Source organism: Giraffa tippelskirchi, chromosome 5 (assembly GCF_054371585.1).
Source record: "Giraffa tippelskirchi isolate mGirTip1 chromosome 5, T2T-mGirTip1v1.2.pri, whole genome shotgun sequence".
NCBI classification, from domain to species: Eukaryota; Metazoa; Chordata; class Mammalia; order Artiodactyla; family Giraffidae; genus Giraffa; species Giraffa tippelskirchi.
In genome coordinates this window covers 126,506,686-126,530,554 of record NC_137279.1, presented here as the reverse complement: position 1 = coordinate 126,530,554, position 23,869 = coordinate 126,506,686, and the positions used below count along the sequence as shown (strand labels likewise).

Genomic DNA, 23,869 nt, shown 5'->3' with positions numbered 1-23,869 from the left:
TAAAGAGATAATAAACAAAAAGTTCTAAATTAAAAAGCTAACACTGAACTGTAAAGTCAAAAAAAGCTAAAGCTCAACCTATCCATACATTTTTATCAGGATCCTCTAGCAGCAAAACGAGGCAGACCACCTTAGAGCACAATTTACAGGAGTCCACTATCACCCTGGGGTTACTCCGATCGGTGGAGCAAACTGCTTGTCCAAATGGCACTGGGCTGGCAGGCTAGCAGGGTCTCAATGGGGCGTTTGTTAATAATATTTAATTATTACTCTATGATCGCTTAACTTACTTTTTAAAGACTTACAATTTTAGTAGTAAGTCTTCCAAAGTGGTTTTTGTCTGCTGAGGGATACCATCTTGAAACCAAGAAGACTGTGTGAGAAGCTACTTTGCTCAAATCAGACCTTCCCTGGGAGCGGAAAACTGTGAGAATGTGCGTTCCAATTCCATTCTTCTTAATATCTCAATTAGACCCCTCCCCAAAAACATGTCCAGGTAAGATCACTGCAACTTCACTCACTCCTGCCCCACAGCTAACTCCTCCACTTCCCTGAGAACTGTAAGTGCCCCCTGCAGCACTTGCTCTAAGACTGGTGAGGGCGTACTTCACTGCATCCTCAGCTTTACAAGAAAGTACCCTGGATTCCCAGGTGGCGCGGTGGTAAAGAATCCGCCTGCCAGTGAAGGAGCTTCAGGAGACCAAGGTTGGATCCCTGGGTCGGGAAGATCCCCTGGAGGAGGAAATGGCAACCCACTCCAGTATTCTTGCCTGGGAAATCCCATGGACAGAGGAGCCTGGCAGGCTACTCTGGGGGTCATAGAGTTGGACAGGACTGAGCATGCATGCACCCTGACTCCAACATCAGAGCCAAGTGTCAGAAATGCTGTGCTTCCCTTCGAGGCCTGTCATGTTTCCACGGTTTATAAGGCACAGAGGTATTTACCTCTGATCCCCTAGATGCAGTCAAGGGCCTGGCTCAACCTGTATGATCCATGTAAGACCTTTCTACTTTGTTTCCATCTCTCACTGAACTATCTATACCAGCTTCTATATTTTCCTGGACCTTCTACTACATTATAGTCTTTGTAGATTGCAAGTTATGATCCTTTTCTTGTTATTAGAGACAGATTGTTATACTGCAGGCTAAAGGATTCTATTTTTTTTAGGCTGTTTCCAAACATCTTCTTGCCAATTAAAAACAAAAAAAAAATTTGTACGTTCTGCCATGTATTATTTCTTCTCAAACAAGTATCTTAAATTGGCTGATTTTCCCTTGATATTTTATTAATTAAAGCTATCTGAGATCAAAGGCTTCCTCAATTCATTGATGAACTGCTTTCACAGCTCAAATATAAATAAAGGCTTTTTAAAATAAAATGGAATACTTAAGGAGGCAGTGACATACAAGTCTAAGAAATATAATACCAATGCTAATTTTCTATTATAAGAATTAATATCCACAACATATTCATTGAGTACTTACTACAAGCCAGACACATCTCAGTAACACAAAGTTTAGCGGTGGTAACTATTACTTCCCCCATTTACTGATTAGGAAACTAGGACAGAAATATCAAATAACTTGCCCAACATCATTCAAGGCAGTTAAGTGGCAGGGGGGGATTAGAACCCACGTCTGCCTCACTCCAAGGTCCATACCACACTACCACCACCCACATGGTTAAATGAGGTTTTAAGGAAAAAAAAAAACTGACATTTAAGCAACCTATCATAGAGAAAAAGCAAGTTATGTTATGCAATACATAGAGAAAAAGCAAGAAGAAATCAAAAGCTACCCAAATAAAGCAATGTCAAAGTTCAAGTTCCACAGACCCACTCATCAGGTGGTTCTGAGCCCACAGCTGAAATGCATTATCTCATACAAAGAATTAGCAAACAGGGATATTTGATTCCCAAGCCCAGTTAAAACAGCATTAAATGAATAATCATGATGCCAGAAGTGACAGGTGGACAGCAAAAATAGCGGGGAGGGGGATAGACAATAGTGACTGGTAACAGAACAGCCCTAAGTACTCCACTAAACTAAGACATCACTCCTCGAGTTAAAATTCTTAGAATATTCCAACTTTTTCCTGTAATCTTGAGCAAATCACACCTCTCTGAGCTTCAGCATCCTGATCTGTAAATGATGTTGGGTAATCCCAGAAATCCTCCCCATCTCAGAGGGCTGCTCTGCTGTGGAGATCAAAAGACTTCCTATGAAAGGATACTGTCTGAAAGAACCATACAAATGAAAGGGGTTATTAAAGGTTGGTTTGATGCTTAAAGGGATAAACCCACAGTTATACAAACCAAAAGTTAAAACCAACTTTCCAAAGACCCTGAAAGCTGAGGTTTTACTATTTTTAAAAATGTATAATAATTACAGTGATCTAGCCTCAGTCTATGCACTTCCTTCAGTCGACTCAATAATAAGTAGGAAAGGGGCAGAAGTTCCTTCATTAATCAGCAAAAAGAAATTAACATGGATATTAACAAGGAAGAAAAGCCAGTCACTTGAAGGACTCCCAACGTTATCAGTACCTCATTTACAACGCAAAAGGTAGAGACTTACGGGTTGCCATACCCGTATCAGAGACAAGTATCTGCAAGTATCTTGCCCTTGCAAGTATCTCAAGGGCAAATTAAAATTAATGTGCACAAGCCAGGCCAGGCTATTACATCCAGCAGATTGGACACACTGATTCCACTGAAAGGACTCCTAAAGGTCCACTTGCAAACCTTGGTAAGAACAGCATAACAGTCTATCAGTTTTCAGTTGGTAGGGTTTGTACTCACACACCACTTTTTTCTGTTCTTCCAAATAATGTTCAGGAAACCGTTTTCTAATAGGGGCAACACACTTGACAAGGTAAAAGATCTAAATTTCAATTTTAGATACACAAACTAAAATCAACTGCTTGCTTCAAAGATTGTTTAGAATTTAGTAACAACTGAATTAATAATATGATGTGGAGATTCTATATCAGGGATTGAGCAGAGCCACAATTCTCCCTTGGGGTGTGACAATAGTGCGCTTTATGGTCCCTAGGTAATTCCCTCCACACTTCCTACACCCCCAACGCTGGGATGTTACAGTTCTGACAATGCCGGTGAATTCTACCAGAGGTAGGACGGTTCGGTGGCAATCCTGACATGCTTCGGCTCCCGGGAGGTTAATGGGAATTAAACCACAGCAGCCCTCTTTTGTGGCGCTTTGGCCAGAACAGCAGAAAGGAGACAATGCGCGTTCTGTGCGCAGTTCCGCGCCGATTGGCTGTTCTCTCCCCCCAGAAACCCCTGATGTCATGGGCTTGGAATGCAGGGAGGGAGGAAGGAAGGAGAGAGTTTGGGGAGGGGGACCCCTCTCATCTCTTTCCCAGACCGAAAGTCCCAAAGATAAACTCAACGCATTCTTATGCTGGGCAAAGTAGCAAAACCGAGCGTTACCAAAGCCCAATCACTCCAAACTACAGTCCACATCGGCAAATAAACCCTGAACAAAAGCAACGCACGAAGATTTCCTTGATACCGTTAAAGTCTAACGTACTAAAAACTTCAGTGTTTTGGGTTTTTTAAGAAAAAAAAAAAAAAGCTCAAGTCTACAGCAGATATTCCCTAAGAGGCGCGCTAAGGCTTTGTCTCCTCTTGCCGCAAAAGCAGCAGTAATTGGCACCAGGATTCGAAAACCAGGAAGGGTTCTGGTCGGCTCCCGTCCTTCCGGTGGTCCTAAAGTCCTTGCGTGGGGCCCAGCGGTCTCCCACCCCGGCAAGAGGCGAGGAACAATGGGGACCCAGTTTGCCCACTAACCGCCTAACTTTACTCGCGGCTTTGAATTCCGCCCGGGGGCTAGAGTGGGTGAAGGTGCAGGGTCTGCCAGGGGCCCCGGCCGGGGTGGATGGCGGAGGCTGCTCGCTGGGTCCCCAGCCGTGCCGACGGGCCCCACCTAAAGGCGAATGACCACGCAGGAGCGCCCCCTTCCCGGAGGGGTGCGTCCTGCAGCCGCGGACTCGCTCCTGGAACCAAGGAACGGCGCTGAGGGATTCCAAGAGCCAGGGAACCCACCGCCCGTCGCTAGCCTCGGCCCGCGGCGCTGGAACAAAGCCAGCAGAGCGCCCGGGAGCCTGCGCTTGCAGCCGGGGACAGGACGGGGACGCGCAGAAACTCTTGCGCACCCCCTGCCCCGCTCCGACATCTACTATTCGCGAAGCCCGCTAGCCAAGGAGCGCGGGGAGAAGCGCGGCCCCAGCCACCCGGGTCTCAGGGTCCCGGGGCGGCGCCCTCCATCCCACCTCTGGCCCCAGGGTCCCGCCCCACCCGAGCCCAGGCATACCTTGTTCTTGACCTCGGCCGAGAGCCCATAGGAAGGGCCCTTGTTGAAGTGGGTCATGATGACTCGAACGGCGGGAAGAGGCTGAGTTCGGGTCCGGGGGCTTCTCGCACTCTGTTTCCCCGCTCCTGGCCCCGAGGAGTGGCCGCACTACAAGATGCTCGGAGCTCGCTCTCCTGGGCAGCGCAGGAGTCGCCGGGACGCGGCGGCGGGACGCGGGCGGTGCCTCGGCTACTCGGTCGGACGAGGTCCCCAAGACGCTCCCGCTCGGCTCCGGAGTCCCGCACGAACTGCTCCCCACCGCCTTCCCCGGACTTTCAGGGATTGGCCGACTAGCCCGACCAATGGAGGGCCGCCGCCTCCCGCGTCTCCTGAGAGGGGGCGGCGCGGCCAATTGAAGGGCGGCGGGCGCCGCGCTCCCTCCTGGCGCGGGTCTCTGGTCCCGGTCCCCGCCCTCACGCCTTGCAGGGGCGAAGCGGCCCCTCCTCCAGGCCCGGAGGAGCAGGCAGCGCCGACGGAGGCCTGCTCCGCAATGGGAGTCGCCCTGGCTCCCGGGGGCTTCGCAGCGGCCCGGAGTTCGCGTCAACTTCCAGGCATCCGCTTGCGGCCAGCAAAGGGAAGGGAAGCCCACCAGGGTTGGCCCGTGGCTGATCTACGGCCTCCTTCTGCCTCCTCCCTGGCTCAGACCCCGCGCGCGCAGGTGGCGGGCAGGACCCCTCCATTCGATGCGGGGAGCAGCCTTGGAGCCCCTGTGCCCGAGAAAGGGGGGCCCCCCTCCTCCGACACCTGCTTCTTCCTCCCTTACCCTGCAGCTTCCCACACCTGTTGGTCTGACCTCTCCACTGCTGCCGTCCTGGGAACAGTCAAGGCTTCGGGCCAAATTCGAGCTCACTGTGTGTGTGCTGTACGGAAAAAAAAAAGTGGGGAATGTGCCATGGCAGAGCATGGGCATTTTAAGTCATTTTCTGGATTCGCACCAACTCCTTTTTACAAGCATCTTTTATCCGGGGTTCAGCTAATCCAAAAACCCCGGTGACTGTTATATATATATATTTCCCCCCCCTAACCCGTAGGCTTCTTTGAGCCAGATCTTTTGTGTAGAGCTAAGTAAACTTGCATCCTTTAGGCCAGAAGAGCCTCCATCTTTTCATGGTCCCGCTTCCAACGCATCGCTTTCTTTCCCTCAGATCTCAAGTAACTTGATAGAGAGAAGGAAGGCAACAGAACTCTCCTCATTCATCAGAGTGCCTGGCACTGTTCTAGACACCCTCCAAACACGTTCTTATTTACCCCTCTCAAACAACCCATAGGTAGACATCACATCCATTTTAGGGGTGAGAAAGCCAAAACTCAGAGACCGAAGTATACTGACCCAGGTCTCCCGGCCTCTGAAGCTTTGCCTCTTGCCATAACTTTCTCGTGCACACTTAGGACATGTTTCAATCCCTGAGAGTCTAGTGTAAGAGTTCTGTTTAGCAAACACCAGCTGCTGTGCCAGAACAGATCACGGAACCAGGTGTGGCAAACTGCTTGAGAGGAGGAGTCAAACTTTTTCCCATAGTTGAGCCCGCCTGGAACAGAAATGAACAGGCCAACTTTGAAAGAAAATGCACAAAAGTGCTATTAGCTTTTCAAGGGCTTTTGACTGATTCTGTGGAGGGAGGGTAGAAAGTGGAGGAGACTAGTAGGGAGGAAAGTGAATGATTTATATGTGATTTGCTAATTTAGTAAGGAGGTAGGAATGATAATTAGGTCAGTCATCCCACACAGAAATGACACAATTGACCTAGGATTGGTGAGGCAAGCAGTTTAGGCTGCTTTTCCAGTAGTGTGATAGTGGCTGAGTGTCATGGACAAGACTGCACCCACTTTTCTTTGGGACTAAAGAGTGAGAAGTGGGGGCCAAATTTGAGGTACAAGTCACAATTCCATCACACGCTGTTCCTGCTGTGATGTAAGCTTGTCTCACTACAGTAAGATGGAGAACATATGATGTAAGCTTGTCTGACTACAGTAAGATGGAGAACATAGAGTCAAAATCACTTTCATCTACTTCAAGGTCATTCCTTGTATCATAGAATATACAAGAATCATATTCAATTTCATCATGGAAACAAAGACAAAAATGTGACCTTTTTGTAGGGGGGTTATTGTTTAATGGGTACAAAGGTTAGCTTGGAATGATGAAAGAATTCTGGAAATGGATACTGGTAATAGTCATAAAACAATGAAAATGTACTTAATGTCACTATATACTTTAAAATGGGTCTTTTTTAATCCCTCCCTTTCTCCTCCTTGCTACCCAACCTGATCAAACAACCATGGATACATTTTCTGTCTCTGCATGTCAGTTTGCCTTTCCTAGACTTTTATATAAATGAGGCCATACAATGTTTCCATTTCAAATGGCTTCTTTCACTCAGCAAAATCATTTTGAGCTTAGTTAACATTGTAGCATATATCAGGAGTTCATCATTACTGAGTAGCATTCCATTGTAAGGTTATACCACAGTATGCTGTGCTGTGCTAGGTCACTCAGTCAGTGTCCGACTCCTGTGACCCCATGGACTGCAGCCCACCAGGCTCCTCTGTCCATGGGAATTCTCCAGGCAAGAATACTGGAGTGGGTTGCCATGCCTTCCTCCAGGGAATCTTCCCAACCCAGGGATCGAACTCAGGTCTCCCCCATTGTGTGTGTGTGTGTGTGTGTGTGTGTGTGTGTGTGTGTGTGTATCTCCATCCTCTTGCTGTTGAACATTTATGTTGTTTCCAGTTTTTTAGATATTGCAAATAAAGCTATATGAAAATTCATGTACAAGTCTTTTTATGGACATATGCTATCATTTTTCTTGCATAAATACCTATGAGTGGAATGACTGGATCATAAGAAAGGTATAGGTTTCACTTTTCAAGAAATTGCCAATCTTTTCCAAAATAATTGTACCACTTTATATTCCTACCAGCAGTGTACAAGAGTTCCAGCTTCTCTGCATCCTCATCAACACTTGTTATGGTCAATATTTTTAAATTTAGCAATTCTAATAGATGTAAGGTGATACCTCATTGTGGTTTAAATTTTAATTTCCCAAATAAGTAATGATACTAGGCATCTTTTCATGTGCTTATTTTTGTCATGAGTATATCTTTTTCATGAAGGATTTTTTCAATCTTTCCCCCATTTTTCGTGTTTTCCTATTATAGTAGACATCTTTAACTTATCATTACCAGAATAGATTTTAAAAATCCTGACCAAAGTCTAACAATAGAATGTGTCAGCAAATGCTAGAAAGTAAAATTTCACATTACAAAATAACTACCAGGTGTGATACAACAATCTCAATTATTTTAACTGGAGCTGCCTTAATATGCAGAATTGAAATAAATGCTCTTATAGAGGTCAATACTCTTTCCAAATTCCCATTAATTAAAAGAAGTTGGTGGGGAGCTGTAAGAAAGTGTTGTTTCACAAACACAAATCTGTGGGTCACACTTGTCACATACCTTCCCACATGGGCAATAGCAAAAAATGTTTTGGAGAATACACCCTGTAAATACACAATGCCGGAGAATTACAAAGAAGCAAGAAGGCATCAGTTTATCCTATTAGAAGACTCGGAGGAGACTAAGCAACTTTTAAGCACCTACTATGTGCTAAGCAATATTAGAGGTGTATCATGGGCAGCAAGATCATATAATTTATCACGCAAATAGGAATACTTCCAGGAGTGAAAAGGAGTACTGCTAATATTGTTTGTCTCAGGGAGTCCTGATGAATCTCTTTGATAATGTTCTTTTTTTACCATCCAAAATATCCCTGTTAGGCTTCCCTGGTGGCTCGGTGGTAAAGAATCTACCTGTCAATGCAGGAGACACAGGTTTGATCCCTGGTCCAGGAAGATCCCACATGCCTTGGAGCAATTAAGCCTATGAGGCACAACTACTGAGCCTGAGTTCTAGAGCCTAGGAGGCGCAATTACTGAAACCTGTGCAGCCTTGAGCCCTTGCTCCACAACAAGAGTAGCCACCACAATGAGAAGCTCGTGCGCTGTAACTGGAGAGTAGCCCCTGCTTGCCACAACTAGAGGAAAGCCCATGCAGCAACAAAGACCCAGAACATTCAATAATAACAATGTGTGTGTGTGTGTGAAAGTCGCTTAGTTGTGTCCAACTCTTTGCGACCCCATGGACGGCAGCATGCCAGGCTTCCCTGCCATCACCAACTCCTGGAGTTTACTCAAACTCACTTTCATTGAGTCGGTGATGCCATCCAGCCATCTCACCCTCTGTTGTCCCCTTCTCCTCCTGCCTTCAATCTTTCCCAGAATCAGGGTTGTTTCAAATGAGTCAGCTCTTCACATAAGGTGGCCAAAGTATTGGAGTTTCAACTTCAGCGCCAGTCTTTCCAATGAATATTCAGGACTGATTTCCTCTAGGATGGACTAGTTGGATCTCCTTGCAGTCCAAGGGGCTCTCAAGAGTCTTCTCCAACACCACAGTTCAAAAGCATCAATTCTTCAGTGTTCAGCTTTCTTTATAGTCCAACTCTCACATCCATACATGACTACTGCAAAAACCACAGCCTTAACTAGATGGACCTTTGCTGGCAAAATAATGTCTCTGCTTTTTAATATGCTATCTAGGTTGGTCATAGCTTTTCTTCCAAGGAACAAGTGTCTTTTAATTTCATGGCTGCAGTCACCATCTGCTGTGATTTTGGAACCCCAAAAATAAAATCTGCCACTGTTTCCACTGTTTCTCCATCTATTTGCCATGAAGTGATGGGACAGGATGCCATGATCTTTGTTTTCTGAATGTTGAGCTTTAAGCCAACTTTTTCACTCTCCTCTTTCACTTTCATCAAGAGGCTCTTTAGTTCTGCACTTTCTGCCATAAGGGTGGTATCATCTGCATATCTGAGGTTATTGCTATTTCTCCCGGCAATCCTGATTCCAGCTTGTGCTTCTTCCAGCCCATCGTTTCTCATATGTACTCTATATATAAGTTAAATAAGCATGGTAACAATATACAGCCTTTAGGTGCTCCCTTTCCTATTTGGAACCAGTCTGTTGTTCCATGTCCAGTTCTAACTGTTGCTTCCTGACCTGCATAAATATTTTGATAATTAAAATGATCACTTCATTAATGGCATCACTCACAACAACCCTGAGATGGTAAATACTATCTATTTCCATTTTGCCATCAGAAACTAAGATTTAGAAAGGATACACAACTTGGCCAAAGCCAGGCAGTTAATGGAGAGAAAAAGTAGGATTTGAAACCAGGCTTGCTTTAAGATGATTTCTCAAAAACCAATTTCCCAGATCCCTCAAGAATCTAAAATCTCTTTGGCAAGGCACATCTGCTCTGCTTTTTTAAAATTTTGGCTTCATCTTGTCCATATGTGGAGTACCCACCACTCACTTCATGTGATATGTTAGTCTCTCAGTCACAGACACATTCACCTGGCCAACATGTCAAAGGGTTTACCCTAGGCCCCGAGGCAGTCATTGGGTCCAAGGAGGCATACAATTCAAGCAGGGCCCACCATTGTTCTTTTTGGTCAACAGCCATAGAATCTGAATATTTTGGTTACAGCAGATAGAACACTAACTCAAAGTGATACAGACAAAAAAACGGATTCATGTGACAGAAATGGTTGAAGTAGGTCTAGCTTTATGCATGACTGACTCAGGGACTCAATCAAAGGGTATCACAAGCCAGTATATCTCCATATACCTCTTCTCTTCCATTGTCCCTTCCCTTTTGGTGCCAGGCTTACCACCAGAAGGTCCAGGCTTATATCCTAACCTCTTAGCAGCCACACACACACACACACACACACAAGACGTAATAGAAAAATGAACCATTTCTCAACAGTCCCAACAAAAGTCCGAGAACTGAGTCTCAATAACCTGCTTTGGTCACCTACCCCTCTGCACAGCAATCACTATTGCCACAGGGAGAAAAGCTCTGATTGGCAGGTCTGGGCCTGAGATGGTATGAGAGGTAAGTAGGCAGCTCCCCAATCACCACAGGATACTTTTTCTCAAAGAGGGTCCCTAAACGTTATTTGCCTCAGGCAAAAAGTCTGGAGATAACCTGTAAGGAAGTCATCCAGAATACCTGCATTCCCTTCCCTTCATTTCCAATAGCCTGGATTTGAGGTTCTTATCATGTCTTATCTGGGAATGACATCCTGCCCCCAGGCTTCCTCTCCCAAATTTATCTCCAAAACTGATGCCTTTCAGCAAGGATTGCCTCAAAAAAAAAAAAAAGAGTATTACTTTTTAAAAAGAGTATTACTGGGAATTCCCCAGTGGTCCAGTGGTTAGGACTCCTTGCTCTCACTGCCAAGGGCCTGGGTTCAGTCCTGGTTGGGGAACTAGGTGATGCGTCATGGTGGAAAATAATAATAATAGACAATTACTATATGACCCTGGAGAAGGGAATGGCAACCCACTCCAGTTTTCTTGCCTGGAAAATTCCATGGAGAGAGAAGCTTGGTGGGCTACAGTTCCCAATGTTGCAAACAGTCAGACATGACTGAGTGACTAACACACACAGACACATACATACACACACTCACTATATGATCCAAATTTCACTTCCGTGTGTATACACAACAGGCGTGAAAGCAGGATCTTGAAGAGATATTTGTACACCCATGTCCACAGCAGCATTATTTGCAATAGTCAAAGGTGAAAACAACCCAAGGGGCTATCAATGGATGAATGGAAAAGCAAAATATGGTATATACATACAATAGAATATCACTCAGCTTTAAGGATAAAAAAAGGAAATTCTGACACATGCTACAACATGGACAAGCCCTGAGAACATTATGCTAAATGAAATAAGCCAGTCCCCAAAGGAAAAATACTGTAGGATTCCACTTATATCACATACCTAGAGTAGTCAAAATCATAGAGACAGAAAGCAGGCTGGTGGTTGCCAGGGGCTGGGGAGGGAGAAATGAGTTCTTATATAATGGGTACAGAGTTTCAGGTTTACAAGATGAAGAATTCTATGGACGAATGGTGTGATTGTGGCAAAACAATGTGAATATACTTAAGGCAACTGAACGGTACACTTAAAAATGGATAAAATGTATGTTGTAGTTCACCACAATTAAAAAAAATCTGATGCCTTAATCACTTTTCTAAATATACTATGATCATGACTTCCGCCCTATTTAAACGTCTCATGGCTCTTCATTTGGCCACAGGGCCAAGCCCAAGCTCTTCCACTCACAGGGTTTTTTCATAATGAGGATATCAAGAAATCATGTATGCAAAGTGCTTAGCAATGTGGCAATGCCTGGCACAGAGCATTCACTCAATAATTGGGTGTTATTACCATTACCATCATCACCACACTATTATCTGGCCTCTCCAAACTTTCCTGGCCTGAGTAGTCCATGCTGTTTCACAATTAGGTGCCTCTACATAACCTGTTTTTTCTGCTTCTGTTCATTCACATTTAGCCTTCAAAATCCAACTCAAATATTGCCTTTCCCCCAGAAGCCTTCCTTGTATCACACACCTCCAGTAGATTTATTTATTCCCTTCCCTGTGTGTCCTTTCTAAATATTTTGTAAATACTCCTATTATTGCTCCTGACACAGTGTATTTAATTTACATGTTTACATGCCAATCATCTTCCTAGATTCTGAGTAGATTTAGGACAGAAAACTGTATTGTTGATTGCCTCATTCCTCAGCATCTTATATTGAGGGTGGCATATAGTTGATGGTCAAGATGCTTACTCAACGAAAGACTATGACAAGCACTTTCTTACAAATCTTATCCCATTTAACCCTCACACCAAGAATTTTAGGAATATACTACTGTCCTCAGTTTTCTTTTTTCCGATGGAAGAAGCAGAGGCTCAGAGAGTTTAATAACTTGTTCAAGGTGGCACAATAGTGATATCACTAGAATTTAGGTTTTTTTTTCTGCTTCCGAACCGCATGGTTTTCTTGCTGCACTATACTGCATCATTATAATTCATAGTCTCCTCAGGGAGGAAATGTAATGAAAGCAGGAAAGTGAGAGCTAAACTCTGAGACTGCTCAGATTTGGTGATAGAAAAAAAAAAGAGAGAGAGAGAGAGATGGAACAAGTGAAACAACAACAACAAAAATCACTAAAAGGAACCCAGAAAAAAAGGTAGAAGAGTGTTTTAAGAGCAAAGGTGAGTAACTATAAGACCAAAAAAAAAAAAACCTTTTATTTTTCACTATGGTCCTTCTTGATGAAAAGCCCCAAGAGCACAGTAGAAATCAAATTACTGGGGCTTCCCTGGTGGCCCAGTGGTTAAGACTCTGCCTTGCAATGCAGAAGACACCAGTTCGATCCCTGGTCTGGTAAGATCCCACATGCCGTGGGACAGCTAAGGCTGTGCTCCACAACTACTGAGCCTGAGCTATGGAGCCCACAGACTGCAACTACTGAGCCCATGTGCCACAACTACTGGAGCCTGCATGCCCGAGAGCCTGTGCTCCACAACAAGAGAAGCTACTGCAACGAGAAGCATGTACACTGCAACCAGAGAGCAGCCACCCACTCAGAACAACTAGAGAAAGCCCTCGCATAGCAATGAAGACCCAGCACAACCAAAATAAAATGAAACAACAACAACAAAAACTATTTAAAAAAAAGTTTGTTTTTTTTTTAAGTAATCACATTACTGGTAAGAAAAGGAAGGATCAGTGAAGAAATGGAGGCAGCAGGAATGGGAAACCCCTCTCTAGTGGGAAGAAGCAGAGAAGTGCTGCTGCTGCTGCTAAGTTGCTTTAGTCATGCCCAACTCTGTGCGACCCCACAGACGGTAGCCCACCAGGCTCCCCCATCCCTGGGATTCTCCAGGCAAGAACACTGGAGTGGGTTGCCAGTTCCTTCACAGAGAAGTGCAGTGGTTCTTAATAAGAAGGCAGGTGGGCTGAGAGAAGCAGGTGTACAGTGGAAGGTGCTGAGAGAGCTAGAGTGTTCGTGGAGCCAGAAGACCCAGCAGGAGCTGAGAGAGAAAAGGCTCCTTCTGGACTTCTAGGAGGGAGGGCTGCCCCCTCCTCCCCACGCCCCACCTCCTGCCTCGGTTTCCCTTTCTCTTTATCTCTCTCCTTCCTCCCTTCATTCCCATGTTGATTCACTCCTCATTCATTCTCTTCCTGTGCCTTCTCTGCTCTTCTCTCTCCTTTTACTTTTATTCTTGCCTTATTCCTGCCTGAAGCCACTGGTAATATCTAGTCATTTTATATATTGTCATTCAAGATGAAAAATTGTTGACTGTTGAAGCTTGGTTTTCAAAATCAAACCAATCCTTCACCAGCTGCCAGAACTTGGCAGTCTGGGGAAAGAGTTTAGGAAGAGGGGTGAGATCCCAATCAGGGATTCACAACCTTCGAAAAACTGTTATGCGAGGGTGTGTGTGTGTGTGACAATTTTCTTGAAGAGGATCCTACTGCTTTCCTTGATTGTCAAAGGGAAAGAGGATCATAAAAGTTCTCATTGCATCATACAGTTGCCTCATTTTAGCTTCTTTATAGTAGTTGTGTTCTTGATTTTGAAAAGGACGTGTTTAAAACTCCTGTTGTAAGAAGTAGTGTTGACATCAAGAAATCAAGAATCTCAGTTAAGCAACCATTTTGAAATGCAAAGTGACTCACATTCCAATCTTTGTTGCTTGTCAGAAAGTTTAGATAACTTAAGACGCTATCAAAATACTAATGCTATTTAATTCCTTTGTAAACTTGTTTACTCAGGAATGCAAAGGCCAGAGTTTATTGAAATGTAATTCCTTTTCCCTCTTTGAGACAGCAGGAATCATTTTCTCAATGGTCTAAATTTCTGCACATAGTGCTATTCTAATAAAGGAGAATATTTTCCCAGAAAGTTGCCTAGCACCTGTTTCTTAAAATAAATACATTTACCGTTGGAAAAGAGGCATTTTGTTCAACAGTATTAAAAACATTAATATAGTCAGCTAAACTAACTGGGTTTTTCTTTATTAATTTTTATTGGAATATAGTTGCTTTACAATGTTGTTTTAGTTTCTGCTGTACACCAAAGTGAATCAGCTATGTGTATAAATATATCCCCCCTTTTTTGGATTTCCTTCCTATTTAGGTCAGCACAGAGCACTGAATAGAGTTGCCTCTGCTATACCCTAGGTTCTCATTACTTATCTACTTTATGTATAGTATGTGGGGTCACAAAGAGTCGGACATGACTGTTCAACTGAGCGCGCACACACACAGTGTATATACATCAATCCCAATCTGCCAATTCATCCTGCCCTCTCATCCTCTTTGGTATCCATACATTTCTCTAGGTCTGTGCTCTATTTCTGCTTTGCAAATGAGTTCATCTGTATTATTTTTCTGATTAACTGGATTTCTCTTTTACTTCTCATTAGATTATAAACTCCAGGAGGGCAGGAACCAATCTGTTCAACATTGTTATCTCCCACACTTTATACATAGTAGCCATTCAATAAATATCTAACGAAAAAATGAAAAACAGCAAGCTGATAACAGAATGTATTTTATAGAAATCATTTTTAAAATTTTAAATTTATTTATTTTTTAATTTAGCAATCATTTTTGAAGGCAGGTCATTTGATCAACCTTTCCCTCATTCCATTCGTTAATTATTTATTGAGTGCCCTCTCTGCATTGAGGGCTCTTCTAGCCTTGGGAAACAAAATGGTAAATGAGACAGTTAAGATTCTTCTTTTTATTTCTTTATTTGGCCATGCCATGCACATATGGGATCTTAGTTCCCCAATCAGGGATGGAACCCATGCCCCCTACATTGGAAGTACAAGTCTTAACCACTGGACCTCCAGGGAAGTTCCAATGGGAAAAGAATTTGAAAAAGAATAGAATAAAAATAATTTAAAATTTAAATTTAAAAAAACTTATAAAGTAAAAACCACCCTGAAACCTGCTTAAAAAAAAAAAAATCCTTATTGGGGACTTCCCCGCCAGTCTAATGGTTTAGACTCTGTGATTCCACTGCACGGGGCATGGGTTTGATTCCTAGTCAGGGAACTAAGATCCCACATGCCTTGCAGCAAGGAAAAAAAAAATTCTTTTTAGGAGCTTACTGAAGCAAATACAACAGGGAAGATAATTTCCTGTAGTCATGAAGACAGCATATCAGTATTCTGCTAGAGAGTCTGTGTGCAGCTTCAGAGAGGGTAGCCAGGGAGCAGTAATGTTTAAGTGGAGACAAAGGCCGGAAGATTCAAGATTCAGAGAGAATTGGCTGGAGGTCTTGAGCAAGATGGAGAAGGATGATGTGGGAGAGGCAGGCAGGGACCAGATCGGGAAGGTATTGAAGGCTGCAAGGAGTTTGGCCTCAAAAGAGTAACACTGGTGATCTGAGGTCCTGAAAAATTCTTTCGTACTTATTTTCTGAAAAATAAGTGAAGTGTTGAGATGACTTAAAAATAGAAATTCTTGAGTGAGTTATCTGATACCTTATCCCCAAAAATGACATTAAGTAGGTGGACCCATTTTCCAGTCATTCTGGATAAATAAGCCCCTATTATATTAAAATGCTTGTTCAAGTAAAATTCTTGTTACTTAGGGGAGGAATGTGGTCACCATAACAGGAAAACATTTTTCCACTCTTTTTTGTGTGTTTAGAATTGGCCACTCTATTAGTTTCCATTTCTTTCTCCAATTTTGCATTTTAAATGCTTGGATACTGATCACAGATTTTAAAAATATTTTGACCTCACCCAGTCTTTTTTTTTTCAAAAAGTTTTCAAAGCAACTGCATTGTAAAGTGATGCAAGCACTCTTTACTTTCAGCTTGAAGCAGGTATAGGTATGAATTATAGGCATTACAGTCATACCTCGAAGATATTATGGGTTCAATTCCAGATCACTGCTATAAAGCAAATGTTACAATAAAGCAAGTCACACAACTTTTTTGGTTTCCCAGTGCATATAAAGGTTATGTTTATACTACACTGTAGTCTATGAAGTGTGCGCTAGCGGTATGTCTAAAAACACAATGCACATACATTACTTAAAAAAATACTTTATTGCTGAGAAATGCTGACCAACATCTGAGCCTTTAGTGAATCATAATCTTTTTGCTGGTGGAGGGTCTTGCTTTGATGTTGATGGCTACATACTGATCAAGGTGGTGATTGCTGAAAGTTGGGGTGGCTTTGGCAATTTCTTAAAATAAAACAATGAAATCTGCCACACAGATTGACTCTTCCTTTCATGTACGGTTTTTCTGTAGCATGCAATGCTGTCTGACAGCATTTTACCCACAGGAGAACTTTCCAAATTGAGGTCAATTCTCTCAAACCCTGCTGCTGTTTTTTCAACTCAGTTAATGTGATTTTTGAAACCTTTTGCTTTCATTTCAACATTCTTCACATGTCTTAACCAGAAGTAGATTCCATCTCAAGAAATTAATTTCTTTGATCCTCCTTAAGAAGCAACTCCTTATCCATTCGGTTTTATCTTGAGATTATGTCACTTTAGCCACATCTTCAGGCTCTGCTCCTAGTTCTCTTGCTATTTCCACCACAACTGCAATCACTTCCTTGATTGACATTTTGAACTCCTTAAAGTCATCAATGAGGGTTGAAATCAACTTCTTTCAAAACCTGGTAATTGTTGATTTTTTAATCTCTTCCCATGAATCACAATGTTCTTGATGGCATCTAGAGTGGTGAATCCTTTCCAGAAGGTTTTCAACTTACTTTTCCCATCCATCAGAGGAATCCCCAATTGATGGTAGCTACAGACTTATGAAATATATATCTTAAATGATAAAACTTGAAAGTTGAAATTACTCCTTGATCTGTGGGCTGCAGAATGGATGCTGTGTCAGCAGGCTTGAAAACACCATTAATCTCATTTCACATCTCAATCAGCTCTTGGTGACCAGGTGCATTGTCAATGAGCAGTAATATTTTGAAAGTAATCTTTTATTTCTGGGCAGTAGCTCTCAACAGTGGGTTTAAAATATTCAGTAAACCATGTTGTAAACAGACGTGCTGTCATCCAGGCTTTGTTGTTCCATTTATAGAGCACAGGCAGAGTAGATTTAGCCTAATTCTTAAGGGCCCTAGGATTTTCGGATTGGTAAATGAGCACTGGTTTCAACTTAACTCACCCACTGCATTAGCCCCTAACAAGAGAGTCAACCTGTCCTCTGAAGCTTTGAAGACAGGCAGTGAAAATCTGTTTTTTAGTATAGCACCTTCATTAATGATCTTAGTTGTATCTTCTGGATAACTTGCAGCAGGTTCTATATCAGCACTTGCTGCTTCATCTTATACTTTTACATTATTGGAGATGTTGTCTTCCCTTAAACCTCTGCTAGTTTTAAGCTTTTCTTCTCCAACTTCCTCACATTTCTCAGCCATCTTAGCATTGAAGAGATTTAAGGCCTTGCTCTGAATTAGTCTTTGACTTAAGGGCATGCTATTTTGTGGAGAAGGCAATGGCACCCCACTCCAGTACTCTTGCCTAGAAAATCCCATGGATGGAGGAGCCTGGTAGGCTGCAGTCCATGGGGTTGCTAAGAGTCGGACATGACTGAGCAACTTCACTTTCACTTTTCCCTTTCATGCACTGGAGAAGGAAATGGCAGCCCACTCCAGTATTCTTGCCTGGAGAATCCCAGGGACGGCAGAGCCTGGTGGGCTGCCGTCTATGGGGTTGCACAGAGTCGGACACGACTGAAGCGACTTAGCAGCAGCAGCATGTGTATTTTGATCTATTCAAACCACTAACACTTTCTCTGTATCAGCAAGAAGGCTGTTTTACTTTCTTATCATTCGTGAGTTCACTGGAGTAGTACTTTTAATTTCCTTCAAGAACTTCTTTGGTTAACTGGCACAAGAGGCCTAGTTTTCAGTCTTTCTCTGCTTTTGACATGCATTCCTCACTAAGCTTAATTATGTTCAGCTTTTGATTTAAAGAGAGACATGTGAGACTCTTCCTTTCACTTGAACACTTAGAGGCCATTAAAGGGTTATTAATTGGCCTAATTTCAATACAGTTGTGTCTCAGGGAACAGGGAGGTCCAAGGAAAGGGAGAGTGATAGGAAGTGGCTGGTCAGTGGAGCAGTCAGAACACACAACATTTATCAATTAAGTTCACTGTATTATATGGGCATCATGTTATACAATTACAAAAGTAACATCAAGAATCACCATAACAAATATAATAATAATGAAACAGTTTGAAATATTGTGAGTACTACCCAAATGTGACACAGATATATGAAGTGAGCAAATGCTGTTGGAAAAATGACGCCCATAGACACTTGATGCAGGGTTGCCACAAACCATCAATTTCTATAAAATGTAATATCTTCAAAGCACAATAAAGTGAAGTGCAATGTAACAAAGCATTCTTGTATTTCACATCCAAAAAATAAAAATCTATTTCAGCTATTGCAATTTGCCTTTGAATTGTTCGGTTTCACTACTGTCTTACCAGAAGTTATGCAGGAAAAAAAGGATGTTTTCTTCCTATGGTTATGTGAGGTTTAAATGATCATAGAGAAGTCACTAGTGGTCCAGTGGTTAGGCCTTGGCACATTTGCTGACTGGGCCTCAAGTTCATCCATGGTTAGGGAACTAAAATCCTGTTAATCTCAAGGCATTGTAAGGAAAAAAAAAAGCTTCTATAAAAAACAAATACAAGTTAAAAATAGATTAATAATCATATATTATTATTTTTAAGCTTGTTTCCAAGGTGAAATTGTACTTATTTCATTAAAAACTCTCAATTGTTCATCTTACATTTATTAACATGCTCTTATCTTTGCATATATGAGTTAAACCACTATTGGTCTTTATCACACAATTAGCCTTAATAATGATCACCCTTCTTTAAAGCAAGTGTAGGGGAGGAAAAGATTTTACCCTCTTGGGTTTGGTCACTGATGACTGCAAATGAAACTGACAAAAGACATTAACAGGAGAAAAAATTGACTATGCATGCACATGGGAGCTTCACAGAAAAGAAGTGAAATCCCAAAGTGTCTAGGCTTGAGAGCTTATATACCATTTTAGCATAGGGTCATGAATGTGGCGGAGAAGGCACTGGCACCCCACTCCAGTACTCTTGCCTGGAAAATCCCATGGACAGAAGAGCCTGGTAGGCTGCAGTCCATGGGGTCGCTAAGAGTCGGACACGACTGAGCGACTTCACTTTCACTTTTCCCTTTCATGCACTGGAGAAGGAAATGGCAATCCACTCCAGTATTCTTGCCTGGAGAATCCCAGGGACGGCGGAGCCTGGTGGGCTGCCGTCTATGGGGTCGCAAAGAGCCGGACACGACTGAAGCGACTTAGCAGCAGTATGAATGTGGAAGAATAACAAGATAAAATAAAGGGGTTCTGGCTTCTAGTGGCATAAAATTGCGGGAAGGGAAACATATGAGGGATATGAATGCAGATAAAGGTTATTTTAGTAAGGTTTGCTATGCAAACTCCAGTGATAAGAGTTTCTTGTGATTAAGGGTCTCTTCTTAGTACAGGAGAGGGAAGGGGGTGACACGTTTACAAAGGGATATTTATTCCCTGATTTTAGGCAGAAAAGAGGAAGACAGTAGTTTCCTCCTGTGTCTGCTGTTTCTTAATTGGCTTCATTTCAAAAGAATACACATGCCAAAACAACACATTTTGGGGTGAATAGTCTGATCCTCTTTATGTTATCCCCATTATTACAACTTACATCCACAGGATGGGGTCATGCTTTATGTCTATCCCTTAATGGTTCCTAGATGAATCCCAAGTACAAAGTGATGCTCACTTTTTATTTATGAATTTAAATTGAGGTAGAGTCGATTATAGGGCTTCCCAGGTGGCTCAGTGGCAAAGAATCTGCCTGCCATGCGGGAGATCCGGGTTCAGTTCCTGGGTCAGGAAGATCCCCTGGAGAGGGAAATGGCAACCTACAGTATGTCCTGGGAAATCTCATGGACAGAGGAGCCTGGCTGGCTACAGTCCATGGGGTCGCAAAAGAGTTGATCTTGACTTAGTGACTAAACAACAACATTGTCAATTATACTGAATATACCTCAATTAAAAGAAAATGCAGAGTTACCTCCCGAGAACTACTGAATTATTTTTATAACCATCCAAAAGAGTGATTAATATATAACTGGTCAGCTCCTTCAGATGTAAGCCAAAAGTACCTACCTTTCTAATCAATGTTAATTCACAAAGGATAAGTGAAGGTTGGCAAACAGTGCTCTTAAAATGCACGCATCTTCTTACCCAATGCATTTATTCACTCGACAAATATCTGTTGGGTGGTTACTGTGTGCAGGGTCTGTTTTAAACTCTAGAGAGAGAGCACTGAGCAAGACACAATACATGACTTCAATAGCATGGCTTCCCCTGTTTAGGTTTTACTATCTGAACTGATTTCATTCATGAAAACTCAAGATGTTTGTTTTTTTCATGTTTGATTTAACCAAAAGCACATGTACCCCAAAATAGCAGCATACCCAGTCTTGTCCTACTCTTGTGATACTCACCTGTGCTTCCAAGATGAAGATACACATTTCTGAGTTTACAATGCCCTTCTCACATGAAATGTCTCACTGATAACTACTGGAGGGGTGGGAGGGGGTACACCCTGAGCCTCATATATTTCACCTTCACATTCTGTGTTCTAGGTAATGACTCGCTTTTAATAATTTAGTAAAACAGCTGTGTCCAGAAAGCTTTTTTTCCATATGTCCTTTTCTGCTTTACCTCTCTCTTTCTCTTTCTCTCTATTTTCTCCAGGAAATCTTCCTGGATCCTCCTTATATGGTTAAATACCTCTGGGGGGCTTCATGACTTTTAGTTTTTAACCTCTGTCATAGAAATGGTCATATACTATAATTGACTAGCCTCTCGTTTCACTAGACTATGTGCCCCTTTAATTTAGAAATTAATTCTTTTATATCTATGATGACCATATTAAAAGAAAGAAAAGAAAGAAGAAAGGGAACATATGTGGTGAAATTGATAAGAATTCCCCTTTTTTGGAGTCAGACGTACTTGGTCCAAACCCAGCATCAATGATTCTTAATTGTGAAACTCTGGGCAAGTTACTTAACTCAGCTGGGTCTCTTTCTGTCAGTGCTAAGCAGAAGTTAATAAGCATCTGCTTAATGAAAGAATAATAATAATTATTAGAGGTCTGATAATGATAGCTAAGACACATAGCACATACCCTGTGCCAGACACTGTTTTGAGCACTTTCCACATATTATTGCCTCTGTTAATCCTCACCTAATCCTGTGAGATGATGCTATTGTTTTCCTTCTATAGATGAAAGTGAAGAAACTGCGGCTCAGAGAGGGTGATATGCTAGATTGCTCAGGGGGGCTCTGGAGTCTATTTTTGTAACTCTTACTCCCTGCTGCTGGCTACTGGATACTGGCTGAGAGAAAGAACAGAGGACAAGAGAAGATGATGAACAGAAAGAATCCCCTGCTTCATTCTTCCTTACTGTTATCTCATTCCCTGGGGATGACCCACCCATATCTCCCAAGTACTTTTCTTCATTCTGGCATCCCTTCCTTTCATTCCACACTCTCCCCTACCTACCAAAACACCTCTCTCTCTGGTTTGAGGGTCTAACAGTACACAGCTCCCTGAATACCCTTGCCCAAAGAGTCTTTCTTCTTTACTTGGGACCATCATCCTCCTCGGCAGAACCAGCAGCCTTGGAAGATCTTTGTGGGAGCATGGGTCCACCCCTCATGTCCACAGGAGACCTTATTAATTGGGAGAGAGATCTTGGCTTCCTTTTCAATTTCTGAGCTTTCCTTCTCACTTAATTCATATGCTTTACGTTTACATGTTATAAGTCATTTCTAAAAGAATACGTATATGCCTCTAGGAACATTTAGTCTCAGTACAGAAGCACTGGTCAGTAAAGTAGATGGGCCTCTCTGAGGACCCCTGAAATTCACCCCACCCATGGGGTGAGCCCAGCAGCTAGGCTTGTGTCCCTCAACTCTCCCTTCTCAGTCTAGCTGACTAAAAGACCAAGATGGGATAATCAATTCTCTTGCTTGGGTTTTTTTTCTTTTGGGGGGGGGGGCACGAGGCTTGCAGGATTTTAATTCCTCAACAGGGACTGAACCAGGGCCCCAGCAAGGAAAGTGCCATGTCCTAACCACTGGATCACCAGCACATTCCTTCTTGCTTGGGTGTTTGATCCTTGGTTGGTCATCTCAATTTAGGTCTTTTAAATTTAGAAGCTATGAGGTGGTTATTTCCCATCTTATACATAGAAAAGCAGAGAAAGCAGGTTTACTAGTTAGGTTCCAGGCTCTAACTTCTTTCACAAAGACCAAAACAACAACAGCTTAAACAAGACTGACGCAGGTTTCTCTTTCCTAAACAGTCTGAACCTGGCTCAGATGGTAACTAATCTGCCCGTGTTCGATCCCTGGGTTGGGAAGATCCCCTGGAGGAGGAAATGGCAACCCACTCCAGTATTCTTGCCTGGAGAATTCCATGGACAGAGAAGCCTGGCAGGAGTCAGGAAAGAGTTGGACACGACTGAGTGACTCACACACCCACCCACCCCTGTGCACACACCCCCTTCCCCCCACAAGTCATCCAAAACCAATCTGATGGCTCCATGGAGTTGGCCACCAGGCTCTTACCTTGTGCCTCTGCCATTTTCTACTGGCAGCTTCCATCTTCAGGTCGAAGAAATGGCTTCAGTTTTGCCACTTTCAGCCACACCTAGCCAGTAAAGGTAAAGGAAAAGAGGAGCTCTTTGTCCATTCAAAGAGGAGCTCTTCTTTGTAAAGAAGGAGTTCTTTTCTATGTAAAAGCATAACCTGGAACTTGTAAATGTCACTCCTGTCTGTATTGCATTTGACCAGAGCCTAGTTAGCAGCTTCGGAGAAGGCAATGGCACCCCACTCCAGTACTCTTGCCTGGAAAATCCCATGGACGGAGGAGCCTGATAGGCTACAGTCCATGGGGTCGCTAAGAGTCGGACACGACTGAGCGACTTCACTTTCACTTTTCCCTTTCATGCACTGGAGAAGGAAATGGCAACCCACTCCAGTATTCTTGCCTGGAGAATCCCAGGGACGGCGGAGCCTGGTGGGCTGCCGTCTATGGGGTCGCACAGAGCCGGACACGACTGAAGTGACTTAGCAGCAGTCAGCAGCTTCAATTAGCAGCAAGGGAGGCAAAGAAGCATAGCCTTTGGCTGGCAGCCTTGGGTCCAGCTAAACCTCTATACCCACGGAAGGGGAGGAGTGATGTCACAGGTATAACAAACAGTCTTACCTGGTCTCAAGCTCACACAGTTGGCCAGCACAGAGTCAGCATGAAATAGAAAAAGAGGCAGCCGGAGGCTTGGGACCTACAAGGAGAGCCATCCTGATTCCTGTTGGCACTCAGGTCTTGGTTTTGTTCTCTTACTGAGACCCAGCAACTTTCTTTCTCTTGCTTATAATAAAGCCTTGGTTTTGCATAACCAGCCCAAGGGCCCTTCTGTTCCCTGACACCAAAAAGCTTTGT

General features: G+C 43.1%; 2 protein-coding genes across 6 annotated transcripts in view; both read right to left on the bottom strand.

Moving 5' to 3' along the window:
- CNN3 (calponin 3) overlaps nucleotides 1-4,624 on the bottom strand; it is a 28,902-nt gene extending 24,278 nt beyond the window's left edge. For 3 of the 5 annotated variants that reach the window (XM_081486209.1, XM_081486210.1, XM_081486213.1), the window contains exon 1: nucleotides 4,336-4,624. In XM_081486209.1, the coding sequence (XP_081342335.1) occupies nucleotides 4,336-4,392 (57 nt within the window). In that variant the 5' untranslated portion in view covers nucleotides 4,393-4,624. Of the gene's footprint in view, nucleotides 1-3,126; nucleotides 3,276-4,335 lie in introns of those variants that run through there. The other 2 variants (XM_081486212.1, XM_081486211.1) reach the window with 2 other exon arrangements.
- A 534-nt stretch (nucleotides 4,625-5,158) lies between these two features.
- Nucleotides 5,159-23,869, bottom strand: part of ALG14 (ALG14 UDP-N-acetylglucosaminyltransferase subunit) — a 154,775-nt gene continuing 136,064 nt past the window's right edge. The window contains exons 4-6 of the mRNA XM_081486227.1: nucleotides 23,636-23,711; nucleotides 22,996-23,077; nucleotides 5,159-5,234 (exon numbers count right to left, since the gene is read on the bottom strand). Of these exons, the coding sequence (XP_081342353.1) occupies nucleotides 23,034-23,077; nucleotides 23,636-23,711 (120 nt within the window). The 3' untranslated portion in view covers nucleotides 5,159-5,234; nucleotides 22,996-23,033. The remainder of the gene's footprint in view (nucleotides 5,235-22,995; nucleotides 23,078-23,635; nucleotides 23,712-23,869) is intronic.